At 39.5% G+C, this 16,011-nt stretch overlaps 1 protein-coding gene across 1 annotated transcript in view; it reads right to left on the bottom strand.

Moving 5' to 3' along the window:
- Positions 1 to 13,785, bottom strand: part of PGM2L1 (phosphoglucomutase 2 like 1) — a gene marked incomplete at its 5' end in the record, with an annotated part of 67,525 nt that extends 53,740 nt beyond the window's left edge. Inside the window, one exon of the mRNA XM_082845125.1 lies at positions 13,675 to 13,785. Within this exon, the coding sequence (XP_082701251.1) occupies positions 13,675 to 13,785 (111 nt within the window). The remainder of the gene's footprint in view (positions 1 to 13,674) is intronic.
- Positions 13,786 to 16,011: the final 2,226 nt, after the last annotated feature.

Here is a 16,011-nt window from a genome sequence, read left to right as displayed (position 1 = left end):
AGATCAGTGGTTGCCAGGGGCTGGAGTGATGGGATTCACTACAAAAGGACATGAGGCAACTTTCTGCAGGATAGAAATGCTCTATATCTTGATTGTGGTGTTGGTTATGCAACTATTTACACTTGTCAAAACTCTTTAAATTGAACACTTAAATGGATGAAATTTACTGTCAATTACGTAAATATAAATTATACTTCAATAAGCCTGATTTTGTAAAAAGTATATAGAAAAGCTCTAAAACTGATGTTGGAGCAGAGGAAAATGGGTAAGTACAGATGCATAGTGTTTTACCTTATAAAGCATGAATTAATGACAAACAATATTGGATGGTTTTTTCCTTTCCCTTTATGAAACATATGGAAAATGTAATTTAATGTTAAAAATACAATACTTGGGGGACTTCCCTGGTGGTCCTGTGGTTAGGACTCTGTGCTTCCACTGCAGGGGGCACAGGTTTGATCCCTGGTGGGGGAACTAGGATCCCACATGCCACGCAGCACGCCCCCCACTCCCCCTCAAAAAAAGAAAAAGAATACAATACTTGAAAAATGCTTGAATTCTCAGTGGCTTTATAAAACAGAGTTTTAAAAAAGGATATGCAAATTACAAAAAATAAATTCATGTCAGTGTGAGTTGTGATATAATGTCAACTCTTTTACTGTTAAGTTTTCCTTCATAATTATGTAAAAGTTCCTTGATATTTGGAGGAGAGGATGTTTAAGTCATTTATTTTATGTAAGTATGAATCTAATTTTACAGAAACCACAAATACAATTGATTACTATCTTTGTAAAATGTGACATTTCTATTTAGAGACCATCTTAGGCTGTACTTGACATATGTTATTGCTGACTTTTCTTTTTAAAGAACTATAGCTTCTCAAAATCTTACAGTGTACTATTTAGGGATAAGTTAATAGTATCCATATTTTCAAAAGTTATATACTAAGCATATATTATAAGAAATGTAATACTTCAATTTTGATTTGAGTGTTTTCAGGCATTGAAATAGTTTTGACTAAGGATTTTTTTTTAAAGCTGTTTAACCTCCAGGGTTATCTTTATTTAATTGAAAAACAGGGACTTCCCTGGTGGTCCAGTGGGTAAGACTCCGAGCTCCCAGTGCAGGGGGCCCGGGTTTGATCCCTTGTTGGGGAACTAGATCCCACATGCATGCTGCAAATAAGAGTCTGCATGCCACAACTAAGAGTCTGCATGCCTCAACTAAGAGTCCACATGCTGCAACTAAGAAGTCTGCATGCTGCAAACTAAGAGCCTGCATGCTGCAACTAAGACCCTGCACAGCCAAAATAAATAAATAAGCAAATAAATAATTTTAAAAAAGAGAAAAGAAAAACAAAACTATTTTTTAAAGAAACAGGAAATTTAGACAAAACCCTAGTAGTCCTAAATATGCCTTAGTTACTTTGCGGAAAGGAGGAAAAGAGGAGAATGGGATCAGGGAAGTAGACACAGAAATTTAAACTGATTTTATAATTTATTTCTTTAAAACGGAGAGCTGATTCAAAGTTAGCAAAATGCTGTGATTTAACAAAATGGGAACTGTTTACCATTCTCTGTGTTTTTAAAAAAGACAGAAATCAATTTATTAATAAGTCTCATTATTTCTTCCTTAAGTTTCTTATAAGATTCTATGAGCATCCTAATATAAAACTTTTATATCTATATTTCTAGAAGAGTCTCCAAGCTACCCTCTGCTACTCTAAACTATCTCATCCTGATTACATACTGCAGCCAGATTAATCAACCAAGAACCAACAATAAAGTCCAATTCTGATTATATCAAATGTAAAGGTTAGGAAGGGTGGGATCAGATCTCAAAGGGCAGAGGAGTTTAAAACCTTTTTAGATTCAAATACTCTCTCCATTTCTCTGAGTTTGTGTGTAGGTTAAAAAAAAAAGGTAATTACTACCTCATATAATCTTTGGAAGGATTTAAAAAGACTTTTTATATGAAAGCATCTAGTACCATGTTTGGCATATTGGCATTCAATAAATACTAGTTTTCCTTCACCTATTCTTAATCGCCACAAGAGTCTAACACATGTGCTCTACCTGAGTTTTTAAAAAATCTCTTCATATATGGTCAGTTAATCTATGAAAAAGAAGGCAAGAATATACAATGGGGAAAGGACAGTCTATTCAATCAGTGTGCTGGGAAAACTGGAAAGCTACATGTAAAAGAATGAAATTAGAACATTTTCTTACACCATATACAAAAATAAGCTAAAATGGACTACAGACCTAAATGTAAGACTGGAAACCATAAAACTCCTAGAAGAAAACACAAAACACTCTTTGACATAATCGTAGCAATATTTTTTTGGATCTGTCTCTTATGGCAAAGGAAACAAAAGCAAAAATAAACAAATGGGACCTAATTAAACTTAAAAGCTTTTGCACAGCAAAGGAAGCCATCAACAAAATGAAAAAACAACCTACTGAATGAGAGAAAATATTTGCAAATGATATGACCATTAAGGGGTTAATATTCCAAATATATAATCAGCTCATACAACTCAATATAAAAAAAACAAAACCCATTAAAAAAATAGGCAGAAAACCTGAATAGTTATTTTTCCAAAGAAAACATACAGGGACTTCCCTGGTGGTGCAGTGGTTAAGAATCTGCCTGCCAATGCAGGGAACATGGGTTCGAGTCCTATTCAGGGAAGATCCACATGCTGTGGAGCCACTAAGCCTGGGCGCCGCAACTACTGAACCTGCGCTCTACAGCCGCAAGCCACAACTACTGAGCCTGCGTGCCACAACTACTGAGCCTGCGTGCCACAACTACTGAAGGCGGCACACCTAGAGCCCGTGCTCCACAATGAGAGAAGCCACCGCAATGAGAAGCCCGCGCACCACAACGAAGAGTAGCCCTTGCTCACCCCAACTAGAGAAAGCCCGCGCACAGCAATGAAGACCCAATGCAGACAAAAATTATGAATTAAAAAAAAAAAAGAAAACATACAGATGACCAACAGGCACATGAAGAGATACTCAACATTGCTAATTATTAGAGAAATGCAAACCCAAACTACAATCAGGTATCATCTCACATCAGTCAGAATGGCCATCATTTAAAAGTCCACAAACAATAAAAGCTGGATAGGGTATGGAGAAAAGGGAACCTTCCTACACTGCTAGTGGGAATGTAAATTGGTACGGCCACTTAGGGAAAACATTAGGGAGGTTCCTCAAAAAAAAAAAAAAAAAAAAAAAGAGCTACTATATGATCCCGCAATTCCACTCCTGGGTACATGTCTGAAAAAAACAAAAACACTAATTTGAAAAGATACATGCATCCCAATGTTCATAGCAGAATTATTTACAATAGCCAAGCTATGGAAGCAACCCAAGTGTCCATCAACGGATGGATAAAGAAGATGCAATACACACACACAATGATGAAATTTTTAAAATAAATTTATTTATTTATTTATGGCTGTGTTAGGTCTTTGTTGCTGAGCGCAGGCTTTCTCTAGTTGCAGAGCACGGGCTCTAGGTGCGCAGGCTTCAGTAGTTGTGGCAGGTGGGCTCAGTAGTTGTGGCTCGTGGGCTCTAGAGTACAGGCTCAGTAGTTGTGGTACATGGGCTTAGCTGCTCCGCAGCATGTGGGATCGTCCCAGACCAGGGCTTGAACCCATGTTCCCTGCATTGGCAGGCGGATTCTTAACTTTCCTGCACCAGGAAAGTCCCCCAAATAATGAAATTTTGCCATTTGCAACAACATGGATGGACCTGGAGGGTATTGTGCTTAGTGAAGTAAGTCAGACAGAGAAAGACAAATACTGTATGTAATCACTTATATGTGGAATACAAAAAAATAAAACAAACTAATGAATATAACAAAACAGAAACAGACTCACAGATATAGAGAAAAAACTATGGGGAGAGGAAAGGGAGGAGAGACAAAATAGAAGCAGAGGATTAAGAGGTACAAACTACTATGTGTAAAATAAATAAGCTTCAAGGATATATTGTACAGCACATGGAATATAGCCAATGTTTTATAATAACTTTTTTTTTTTTTTTTTTTGCGGTACGTGGGCCTCTCACTGTTGTGGCCTCTCCCGTTGCGGAGCACAGGCTCTGGACGCACAGGCTCAGCGGCCATGGCTCATGGGCCTAGCCACTCCGCAGCATGTGGGATCTTCCCGGACCGGGGCACGAACCCGTGTCCCCTGCATTGGCAGGCGGACTCTCAACCACTGCGCCACCAGGGAAGCCCTGTTTTATAATAACTTTAAATGGAGTATAATCTATAAAAATTTTGAATCACTGTTTCACACCTGAAACTAATATAATACTATAATCAACTATACCTCAATTAAAAAAAAAATCTCTTCATTGTTCTTGCATGTCCCCTGTTCAGTTTCATTTCCGTGATCAGTTTCATTCTATTTTATTACTCTATTTCTCCCACTCTAAATTTTCTGCCCCCGTATCCACCATCTATTCCTATCCTACTTAACCTTGAAGGCCCAGCTCAAATTCTACTTCTTACATAAAGTCTTCCTGACTTTGAACTCCTATTGCTCTTAGAAACCAGTACCAGACAGTTGACCACTTAATTGTTCTTTGTTCATGTTTGAATTTTTACTTTTAATTATTAATTATAAGTACATCAATATACTTTCCTGTTTTAAAAAATACTAATAACACAAATAAAGCTACAGAGATCTTTGACTATTATCATTCCCAGACCCCTCTTTTAGGGGAGCCAATACTGTATGTGATGTATCTTTGCAGACCTTTACCTACATCTACATACTTACAGAAATGTAGTTTTGCTTTATCTTTTTATTTTACATATATGGTATCAAATTGTACACGATGCTCTAGAACTTGCTCATTTCATTCAATAAATCTTGGAGGTCCTCTCAATACATGTAGATATGTGTATTCTTTTCAAATGTCGCAGTGTTCTAGTTTATTTATTTATCCTTTCCCCTATTGGTGGGCATTTAGGTTTTTTTATAGTTTTTACCTACATGAATAATAAAATATTTCAGAGGGAAAATGACATGAGAAAATTCTGAAGCAGAAACCACAAAACAAAACTACCACTTACACTGAAGAGATTTTCTAACGAGGTTAAGTCTGGTGAACCGAAAGCTAAGATGACTTTGTATCTGAGAAGCATAGTATTTTTCATTTACATTATAATTTTCATATTCTTTTGGGCATTCAGTAAGACCATTTTCATAGTTTTGTTGGTAAGGTATAGCGCTCATTAAATTATTTGGTGTAAAAGATCCCATGCAGGATTGGATACACTACCTGTCTGTTTATTCTTTCCACCAGCATTAATCATTTTCTCCATTAACTCCCAACACCAGAGGGCAGCAGCCTCAGTACTAATTAGCAATAATGTAGAGAGTAAGTGACTTATGAAAAAAATACTCCTTTAGTAAAATCTACACTAAATTACTAACCAACCTTTTATTTGGGGGAAAAGTGTTTCTAAACATATGAAATAGGTAAAAACAACCAAATAAGCAAAACATACTGTCTTTCCACAAAGATAGATAAAAGAAATCAAATTTAGATTATCCGAGGAGGGACCATGAAAATCCAAGCTAGTGGAATATAACATTTACATTCTATGGTTAACTTAATGTATCTTATAAGTACAATTCGGAAGAACCAAATAAAGATAAATTCCTTTTCATTAGCTTTTTCAAAGAGGAGGAAAGGAAGAGATGGGGAAAAAATAATTCCAGATTAAAGATATATCCAAATAGACTTCTAATGGCCTTGTAGAAAACTTAAAGGAACTAAACAAAAAACGTTTATGAAAGAAAAAACAGGGCAAAGAAGACCCCCAAATAAAAAGCAGAAGTAGCCAGTCTACCTATTTTGAAATTTTCAGGTGGGAAAAAAGAAAGTGCTTTCAAATAAGAATCCTTTCCCTTTCAAGTATAAGTACTTTTCAAATTCACAGACTTTAATTTTTAGAACAGTTTTAGGTTTACAGAAAATTGAACAGATAATACAGGTAGTTCCCATAAATCCTCCCACCCAACCTGTTTCCCCTGTTTTTAACATCTCGTACTGGGGCTGGAAAGAGGGGAGGTAAGGGGACTTCTTTAATGGATTTGCAAGATAAAAAAGTTCTGGAGATCTGTTTCATAAAAATGTGAATATGAGGGCTTCCCTGGTGGCGCAGTGGTTGAGAGTCCGCCTGCCAATGCAGGGGACACAGGTTTGTGCCCCAGTCCGGGAAGATCCCACATGCCGTGGAGCAGCTGGGCCCGTGAACCATGGCCACTGAGCCGGCGCGTCCGGAAGCCTGTGCTCCTCAACAGGAGAGGCCACAACAGTGAGGGGCCCACATACCGCAAAAAAAAAAAAATAAGGGTTAAGATGGTAAATTTTATGTTTTTTACCTCAATAAAAAATTAAAATTTTCTGTTTTGTCTCAGATTGATCCTCAACATTGAAAATAATAAGTACCAGGTTAAGATTGTCTAAATATTGTTCACTACAGACCCTAGTAGTGGGCTTGGATAAAATTTCCTTCTCACCAGGCCCACCTTGTGTCTTCTGAAGGTACTGAGATCAAATGGATTTTTTTTTCCTTAAGATCCATCAACTAATTGTTCAAAATCATGCCCTGTTTTAGTTTTCTTCAGTTTTGAACCATAACTTGCTTATCCAGGTCTGTTTTCCTTCCTTCCTCCCCTCCCTCCCTCCTCCCCTTCCTCCCTTTCTTCCATCTGTGGATAACTGCTTTTCTTTTTTTGATGTTGCTGTTGCCAGAAATAACATGCCATCTTCAACATTATCATTAACATCTTCCAGCTTTTTATTGCTTATGGCATAGACATTGCATTCTTTTTCACGACACATTTCTTTGAAGCCCAATGTCAAACTAGTACACGGTTGTCACCTGGGATTTCTTTACACTGGACTCCTGGGGTAGTTCCTTCATGTCAGCTTCCCTCATATTTCCTATTTCCTTTTGCTATAGGTTTCTTCAACTTATGCTTTTATATTTTCTATTGCATTCGGCAGGGGGTGGAGGGATACAGTTTTTTTTTTCCTTAACTCCCAAGAGCTCATTCTTCTTTCCTCTTCCTTTTTCATAGCATCTTTCCTTGTTTGATGGAATAATTATCCTTTTAAACTTAATTTTAAGATTTTAAGTTCTTATGTTCCCTTATTTACCTCAGTTCCTTTCTGGGTCCATTGCTTTGTTTTTATTTTTCATGCTGCTTGTTTTCTTTACATAACTTGATCCTTGGTTAGTCATTGATATCCACAGATTTTTCTGGGAAGCTGGTATGGGTTTTCTCTAGTTTTGTATACATAGGTATGTTTTCTACCAATCTCTTCTCAAATAAAATGGCCAATTGGGAGCTCTGTATTTGTGAGCTAAGCTTACTGTTCTGGAGACTTTGTTAGCACTGATTACATTATTTAAGCTTTCAAAAGAATAACTAAAACTAATGGCATAATGAAATTTAGGCAGGGTGGGGACTTCCCTGGCAGTCCAGTGGTTAAGACTTCGCCTTCTAGTGCAGGGGGTGCGGGTTTGATCCCTGGTCAGGTAGCTAAGATCCCACATGCCTTGTGACCAAAAAACCAAAACATAAAACAGAAGCAATATTGTAACAAATTCAATACAGACTTTAAAAATGGTCCACATCAAAGAAAAAAATCTTAAAAAAATAAAGTTTAGGTAGGGTGGAGAACAGTGTGAGTGAGCTCTCATTTTTCATAGTATGTATTTGACAGATAATATCCAAAACAAATCAAGGAATAGTGGTACTAGCATATTAATTTAGTCTTTTGATGGTAGTCATGAGAATAACTAAAGACAAACAGTTAAAAATGGTTTTTAAGGAGGAAACTGAGGATGAGAAGAGGCAATTAGGAACGCCACTTTCTATTATAATACCTTTGTACTAATTTTTAAAAATCATAAACACGCATTTCTTTTAAATAAAAATAAATTAAAAAATAAAATGGTAGAAACTGAAGAGCAAATGTAAGAAATTTGGAAAGAAAAAAAATGTGTGTGTGTGTGTGTGTGTGTGTGTGTGTATCTCCAAACCCTTATTTATATGTACTAAATCTCTTGGACAGAGGGAGAATGTTGTTGCCAAGGAAACCTAAGCAACTGTTGAGCAGCAAATTCAGCTTTTAAAAAATATTTCATGGCAATTTATTCTGCAGAATATTACAGCCTACCACAGCTTTCGCAAAAGTCAGTAAAATGGTTTTAATGAGGTCCTTGAAACTTGGTTTATTATGTCACTAACATTTACTAAATATTCAGGTTAGAGTCTAGTACAGTGATAAGAAAACTAGAGTAAAGGTCAGATATCCTAGGTTTAGTACCAAGTGTACCACTTAAAAGCCATATGTCCTTGAGCAAGTCGTTTTCCTTGTCTGAAACTAAATTTCTTTACTTATAAAAATAGGGATAACTACTACCTAGCCTGCCTACCATACACGGTTGCTGTGAATATCAAATGATTCAGATCATCAAGGTTTGAAACACTACACAAATAAATTCAGTAATAAGCACTAATATTTTCCAAAATTAATAAGGTGATAAGTGTTCTTCATTGATTAAATGCCAAATTATGTAAAGTATTAGAAAAATGTGAACAAAAAATGTAATATAGACCAGTATTGTAAAAATTGGATTGAACTAGGTGGCAGATCCAAGTTCTGGTCCAGGCTCTACCCACCACAACTGATAATTTCCACAACTTCTTTGGGTCTCTGCACAATGAAACTGGACTAGACAACCTTTGTAGAGGTGCTTCATGGGTGTGTTTTCCATCACATGATGATGATTTAAAAGGAAATTCATTCACCACTTTTAAAACAATTTGGGCTATATTTTGCTTGAAAAACTTTCACTGCTAGATGTTTGAAAATCACTGACTTTAGAATGAAGTCTTTTATTTCTATTTTCAGGCATTTCATAACCCTAACCTAACTAACTTATCTTTACCTTCTACTCTTTCTCAACATAGACCTACATTCTGAGACCATAGTACTCTACTCATTATTTCTCAAAACGCCAAGCCAATTCCTGCCTCCATATTGTTTTCAATATGTATGTAGCTGTTGCTGCTACATCTGGCTGAGCAGCTCTGCCCTGGGTCCCGTCCCACTCCCCACCCATACATTCACACACCCAAATTTGGCCAGTGCTTAATATCTTTGATACGACTGTTTTCGAAAAGTTAAAATTTACAGCATATCAAAAACAGGAGAGAGTTGTCATGTTAAAGAGAACCTGGCGTCTAGGCCAGCAAGACTTGTCTGTAATTTGATAGAATGTATGAAAGCTGTGAAAGAAAGAAGTAGGAAGGAACTGGGGGCCTTAGTCAGCTCTAAAAGATAGAAGGGGAGAGCACTGTAGAAGAGTCATCTGCGCATTGCCTGGAGGAGGAACACCTTGATCCACAGACTTGTTGGATTCCAGTGGTAGGACAGTCCCATCACAGAGATTGATGCATTTACTTATTACAGGCTAATGCTGTTAAACATTTATGCCATATATCTGACTCCCTGTGATTTGATTTCACAATCACTAAAAATATTCTGATTCTTTGACTTCCCTTATGGTGCATCTAGAAAATGGCTTGACTGAGACAAATCTATTTATATTACAACTGTACCATAAATTAATAAAACAGCATTCTGAATTCAGACATCAGCTTCTGTAACCTTGAGCCGGGTGAGTCCATCCTGAGACAAGACAGACTAACAAATTAGTCTGAAGGTATAGGAACAAAGGGTCAGATCCTGGACTATACTAAACGGCACAACAGAATGCCACTCCATAGAAACAGGAAGGGGTACATGGGACCTCCCCAATAAACACCCTGTCTTGTTGCACTAATTTCTTTTTAACACTTACATACACCTTTATTTATTCAAGGCCACTAACGACATACTAATGCGTTTCTATGACCTGGTCTACATGCCTTTCCAACAATTTCTCTCTATGTACCCTAAGCTACAGCAGAAACAAATATTCTAAGTATACACATTAATGTTTTCATCTCTACTTGGAATATTCCTCCTCTCAATGTTGACAAGTCTAAATTTTAATTAATCCTGAAGGTTCAGCACAGATAACACCTTTTTCATGAAGAGATTTCAAAGAACACCACACACCAAGGCTAAAACGAGCAATACTGGTGACCTAGGCAAGTAGCAAATTGCCTTTAGATCAACTTATGTCTTAGTACTATGTGCCTCACCAGAGTCATCAAGAATCAGGGCATTTGGTAGGTTCTTTTTTTCACTATAAAAAAAATAGGTATTAAACTCAGTTTCTCTGTGCTGGAAGACCACATATGCCATCCACGTGTAATGCAATAAATGCTGTTGGTCTGATCTATTATTTTACATTTCTGCACTCTACATTTCAGTGCCCTGGGACATCATAGCCTAACTTACCTACACTATCTATCTACAGTAGATACACCTTTGCTTACTAATTAAAAGTATTTTTCTCATTAAGGGAGGGATCAATTAAGTAAATATTATTTTTATTAAATAATTATTAAACTTATTTAAATCTATTTATCTGTTAAAGGCACTTGTTACTTGCTCCCTGTATTATATATGTGAGCTTTTGTTTTATTTTCCCTTCTATTTTCTTTGAAGATACAATCCATATCTAGTTCATCTTTGTGTCTCCCACAGATTTTCAGCCAGTGCCTTGTATGTAGAGGGCACTTTAAATATAAATTAATTTCTCTTCCACTTACAGTGAAGGCTCTCCTCATTCTTTTTAGATGCATCCCATCTTCTTATTGTCTTCCTTGACTACCCAGTCCACAGGTCACTTACTTTTAAACTACTATAAAAACTGACTGCCTATACACCATTTAATTGCCACCAATACCACCCTTGCGTTATCTTTTTACATGTATATGTATTTCATAGTCTTTTTACATGTTAGTATACCCCAACAATATCTAGGTATAGCATGGACAATTAACAAATATTAATTCATTCAGGTAATATTTTTTAAAAAATCAAATCAACAGACCCATTAGGAAAAGTGTAGTCAAAACTAGCACCTAGGGCTTCCCTGGTGGCGCAGTGGTTGAGAGTCTGCCTGCCGATGCAGGGGACACAGGTTCGTGCCCCGGTCCGGGAAGATCCCACATGCCACGGAGTGGCTGGGCCCGTAAGCCATGGCCACTGAGCCTGCGCGTCCGCAGCCTGTGCTCCGTAACGGGAGAGGCCACAACAGTGAGAGGCCCACGTACCGCAAAAAAAACAAAAAAACAAAAAAAACTGGCACCTAAAGAGAACAAAAGATTTCACCCATGGCAATGAAAAACAAACTCCTATTGTTGAAGGGCCAAAGGCTATGACATACATAATAGTTACTAGTAAATTAAATTCTGTTGGAATTCTACAAGTGTCTTTGAAGTTCATAAATCACTTTAGGGAGACACAAGTGCAACCACATCCATTTACTGACAGCAGATGGCTTTAAACAACAGCAATTAACTATATTAAACATATAAGGATAACTTTCACTTGTAATTTAGTTAGATATCCCTGCTGAAGATATTTATACAGGCAGTTTGTAGTATATATCATTTCACAGTATGCTAAGCCTTAGCTCTTTTATTTCTATTAGGCTTCCTCCTCCCTAATGAACCAAAAGTAGAAGAGCAATCTCTGAATCTTCACTTCTTTTGTATCCTTTCACAACAAGGAACTATATTCACAGCAGGCAATTAATAAAAAGTTCAGCTTTTCTTACTGAGTTTCCACACTGTTAATAAGTAGATGAAATACAAAAATACATCAATAGCTCAAAAGGAAAAAGAGAGAGAGCATGAAAAAGGCAGGGGAAAAATGTGGTTTCACTTCCAAATGTGAATAAAAATAATTATGGATGTAAGGAGACCAGCTTTAGGTTTTAATCATTGTTTTTCCACTACCTAATAATTTGCTATTCAGCTCCTGCTGTCACATAGCTTTTGGGTTGGGTGGCATAAGCTCACCAGGTAACCTAATGGATTTAAAGTTATTTGCATTTTGCACATCCTTATGATAATTAATGGGATACCACAGATTTTTCACACTTGATTGAAAAAAATATATATGTATATACATACATATTTTTTATATATATGGTCAAATCCTACAAAAAGGGTGTTAGCTCTCTAGTATCTCAGTCAGAACACTCTAGAGCCTTGCTACTCAAAGTGTGGTCCACAGCCCAGCAGCATTGGTATCACTTGGGAGCTCATTATGAGGCAGAAGCTCAGGCCCCACCCCAGGTGTCCTAAATCACAACCTGCATTTTAAGATCTCCAGGTGATCTGTAAGCACTGCAAAGTTTGAGCCGCACTTGTCTAGACTCCAGAGGAGGAATTAGAATGTCCAAGATACATATGATCAAGTAATACTAAATAACTCATAATTGCTTATTTGTTGGTCTTCCTCATCTGCTGACTGAAGGCTTTTCGAGGGCAGGAACCCTTTCTAGCTTCCTCACCACCAGCATACGCTGGACCTAAAAGGCCCTGAAGCACTACCCAGTGCTCAATGGATATTTTTTGCTCAATGCATGAATGACTGAACAAAGTGAAAATAAAACTTTTTAAGAACGCTAATAATCCTTTAGGAAATTGAATAACATGATTTCACATATTACCACACTAATACTTTAATTCAGTATTATTAATTCCATTTAAAATATGTTGACTTCTCTATTTCAACAAATTCATTTAATGCATTCGACAAAGCAAAAGCCTGGATTATCTTCCTCTGTTGGAGCCAAGGGCCTCTTACAAGTGAAATAACTGCATTTTAATTTTAGCTCTCACATATCCATCCTATATGCCTGCACAAGATGAAATCATCGCAACAATTTGGAGGGGGTGGGGGCGGAATAGAGGAGGAATGGGTAAAGCAAAAACAATTCTGTATCAGGAGCATCACATGAAATCTGGAAAACATGATTTTTGGAATAGGATACTTCCATAAAATAACTCCAGGCCAGAAAAAGAAAGAGAACGCTTATCTTTCTCAAGAGCAAAAGGTGATATTAGAGAATACAAGGGAGCGATTAAAGACCAGCGACTACCTAGCGACGCAAGGTGGAAACACACCAGACCAGAACTAAAGAGGATAGCGGTTAGATAGCGTCCAAGAACAGAGCAAAAAACCACTTTCAGATTTGCAGAGAAGGAAGTCAAGAGAGAAGAAAGAGGAAAGGAAACATTTGTATTAAGGGTATAGCTTACGATGATAATTATTATTTATTATTATTTTTTGGATTAAGAGGGATGACATACACTTGAAGGGGGGGAGATGGGAGGAAGGGAGGTTGCACTTTCGCGCACTGCAAAAGGAAGGGACTACAGGCATTCTTTCCCAGCTCAGACGGTCCCAGGGAGGCAGCCCAGGCATAGGTGGGTGGCAACGCCCGGCTCCGCTAGCCGCTGCCGCATGGCCTGAGCCATCTCCCCCACAGCCTGCCGGGCACCGGGTGGGGACGGGAAAGGGCGTACACTGGGTAGGGGGCGGATGCCGGGCTGACCAGGTACCCACCTTATCCCAAGGGAGCCACTCCCAATGGCCGTGTGTAGCTGAGGGTCCCCGGAGTGATAGGGGGCGGATGCCGGGCTGACCAGATACCCACCTTATCCCAACGGAGCCACTGCCCGATGGCCGTGTCTAGCTGAGGGTCCCCGGTGTGATAGGGGGCGTGGAGTAGGTTGGAGTTCAGGTCCCCCTCTGCGTTTTCAGCCATGGCAGCCAGACTTGGGTGTGCGGGCCTGGGGTGCCGGCAAAGACACGTAGCTGGAGGGGCTTGACGTGCGCTCACCAGGATCCCGACGCCCCCTCCTCACTGAAGGGCATCGGAGACCAACTGCAGGATGTTTGTGCCAGCTCCTGCCGCAGCTTTGGGGAAGCAGGAGAGAGGGGGGACGCGGCCGCCCCGCTCCCAACTAGACCAGCTCCTGGTCTCTCTGGGCGACCAGACTGAGGCGATCCCACCGCGAGAGAACAACAACAGTCCTAGATGTCTGGGTCGTGGCCCCGCCGCGGCCGCAGCACTCGCCACTCTAGGCCCCGCCCCCCGCGCCGCTGGCCCCGCCCCTTCCCAACCCCGCTGACTTAAGCTTCCGAGACCCGAGGCGCGAGCCGGGAATGCGCAAGTTAGGACCCGCGGGGTGGTGAGGAATCGGGGCACAGCCCTTTTTATTTTTTAATTTGCCTTTTTCCACGTGTTTTATCCTTGTTACAACCCCCACACACTCCCACGCGTCTCATTTTCTGGATTAGCCGCTACGGCCACCACAACGCGCTCCGCCTCAGGGCTCGCTTTGTGAATCTCCGTCGCGCGCGTAGGCCCCCTCCCGTTTGGTCTTGGGGCGCCCGCCGGCGGGAGGGTGCGCGGGGCTGTCCCCGCACGGCGTCACGGGAGTTGTAGTTCTTTTCTTTCCTCGAGGTATGTGGAGGCCGCCGCAAAGACTACAACTCCCGGCAGCTCCGCGCCCTGCGTTTTCTCAAAGGAAAAAAGATCTACCTCTAGGCTGTTCCCTACAGACACGCCCTGTCCGTGTTAGGTTCGCTGCGGTTTGTGGCTCTGGGCTTCAATTAAATTAAACAAGGACTGGTACAGTAAGGGGACAGCTGATACCCATTAAGTGCTTTACAGTTTACGAATCGCGTTTTGTCGTTGCAACCGTCGTGTGACAGAGTAAATGGACGTGATCCATCCCCATTTTACACACAAAGAGGAAACTGCCTCTGAGTGAACCGACTTTTTCAAAGAGGCGGAATTCGTGATGGAACAAGGGTTCCAACCTCATTTCAGATCTCAGATGGCAGTTCTTTTTGCTCTGCTGCTACAGTGGACTGGGAGGCAGGAAGAACAAGCTGACTGGGGAAAAACAAAAATCAAGTTGTGAAAGAGAGAAGATGTGTCAGCATTTAACCATAACATAAGTAAGAATGAATAAGAGAGTGCAAAAATCAATGGCAGTAGGAATACAGAGGAAGAAGAAAGATTATTGAAATAGTCTTAAATTTCTCCTTATTTTGGCCTCCTCTCTTCTACAAGAATGCTCACCTTTCAAGTCACACGACTTTAGGTGTGGGAGATGCTGAGAAGTGCTTACCTGTCAGACACAGCTGCTCCTGAGTTTCTTGGTGTAGCCTTACAATGGCTCCATGATTTTGATCGAGTATCTTGTAACTCTTTCTCTGGTCAGCATTTTTGCAAGGAGAGTGTAATAATATTTACACCTTGGCTACAGTAACTTAATGAATGGCTTTAAAATGCTTTGAGGTTCACAGATAAAAGACATAATAAATTCAAAGTATTACTTTCTTTCCTTTAAAAATGCCACTTACCATAATAAAATCCCAGCTACCAGGGTACAAAGGGATTGTAGCACCAATCCCTGAAAAATAACGTGCTGTGGTTGGGAATTACAGTTTTTGCTAATCAGTTGGGTGTTTCCTTTATGGAGTCAGCGGGTTGTTTTAATCACACAAGTCCTGGGAAATAGCCATGAGTCCTGGAGAGAAATTCATCATTCACTATCATCAGCATTATTGTCTGCGATGAACGTTAATTAAACATGTACTCTATGCTAAGTGTTATGCCAGGGGCTGAGGCTACAAGAAAGTATGCAATTGTTCATTTCAAGAAATAAAATCTGTCTGGGCAGACAGGATGTATGCAAGAAAAGATAGCCCATGATAAACAGTAAGTGCTTGTTGCAGACAACTGTTAAGGATTTAGAGTGTGAGATAGTCGATAAGAGCAACAAGTGACAGAAGGGACCAGCAATGAGCTTTGAAGGATAAAAAATTAATAACTAGAGAAAAAGGTAGAGGGCATTTTAAACCCATAGACCATTGGTCTCCCTAGGAGTATGTTTAAAATATATATCCCTGGGGGCTTCCCTGGTGGCGCAGTGGTTGAGAGTCCGCCTGCCGATGCAGGGGACACAGGTTCGTGCCC

This window comes from Leucopleurus acutus, assembly GCF_964270905.1.
Source record: "Leucopleurus acutus genome assembly, chromosome: 8".
Taxonomy (NCBI): Eukaryota; Metazoa; Chordata; class Mammalia; order Artiodactyla; family Delphinidae; genus Leucopleurus; species Leucopleurus acutus.
This window is presented reverse-complemented; position numbering and strand designations above follow the sequence as displayed.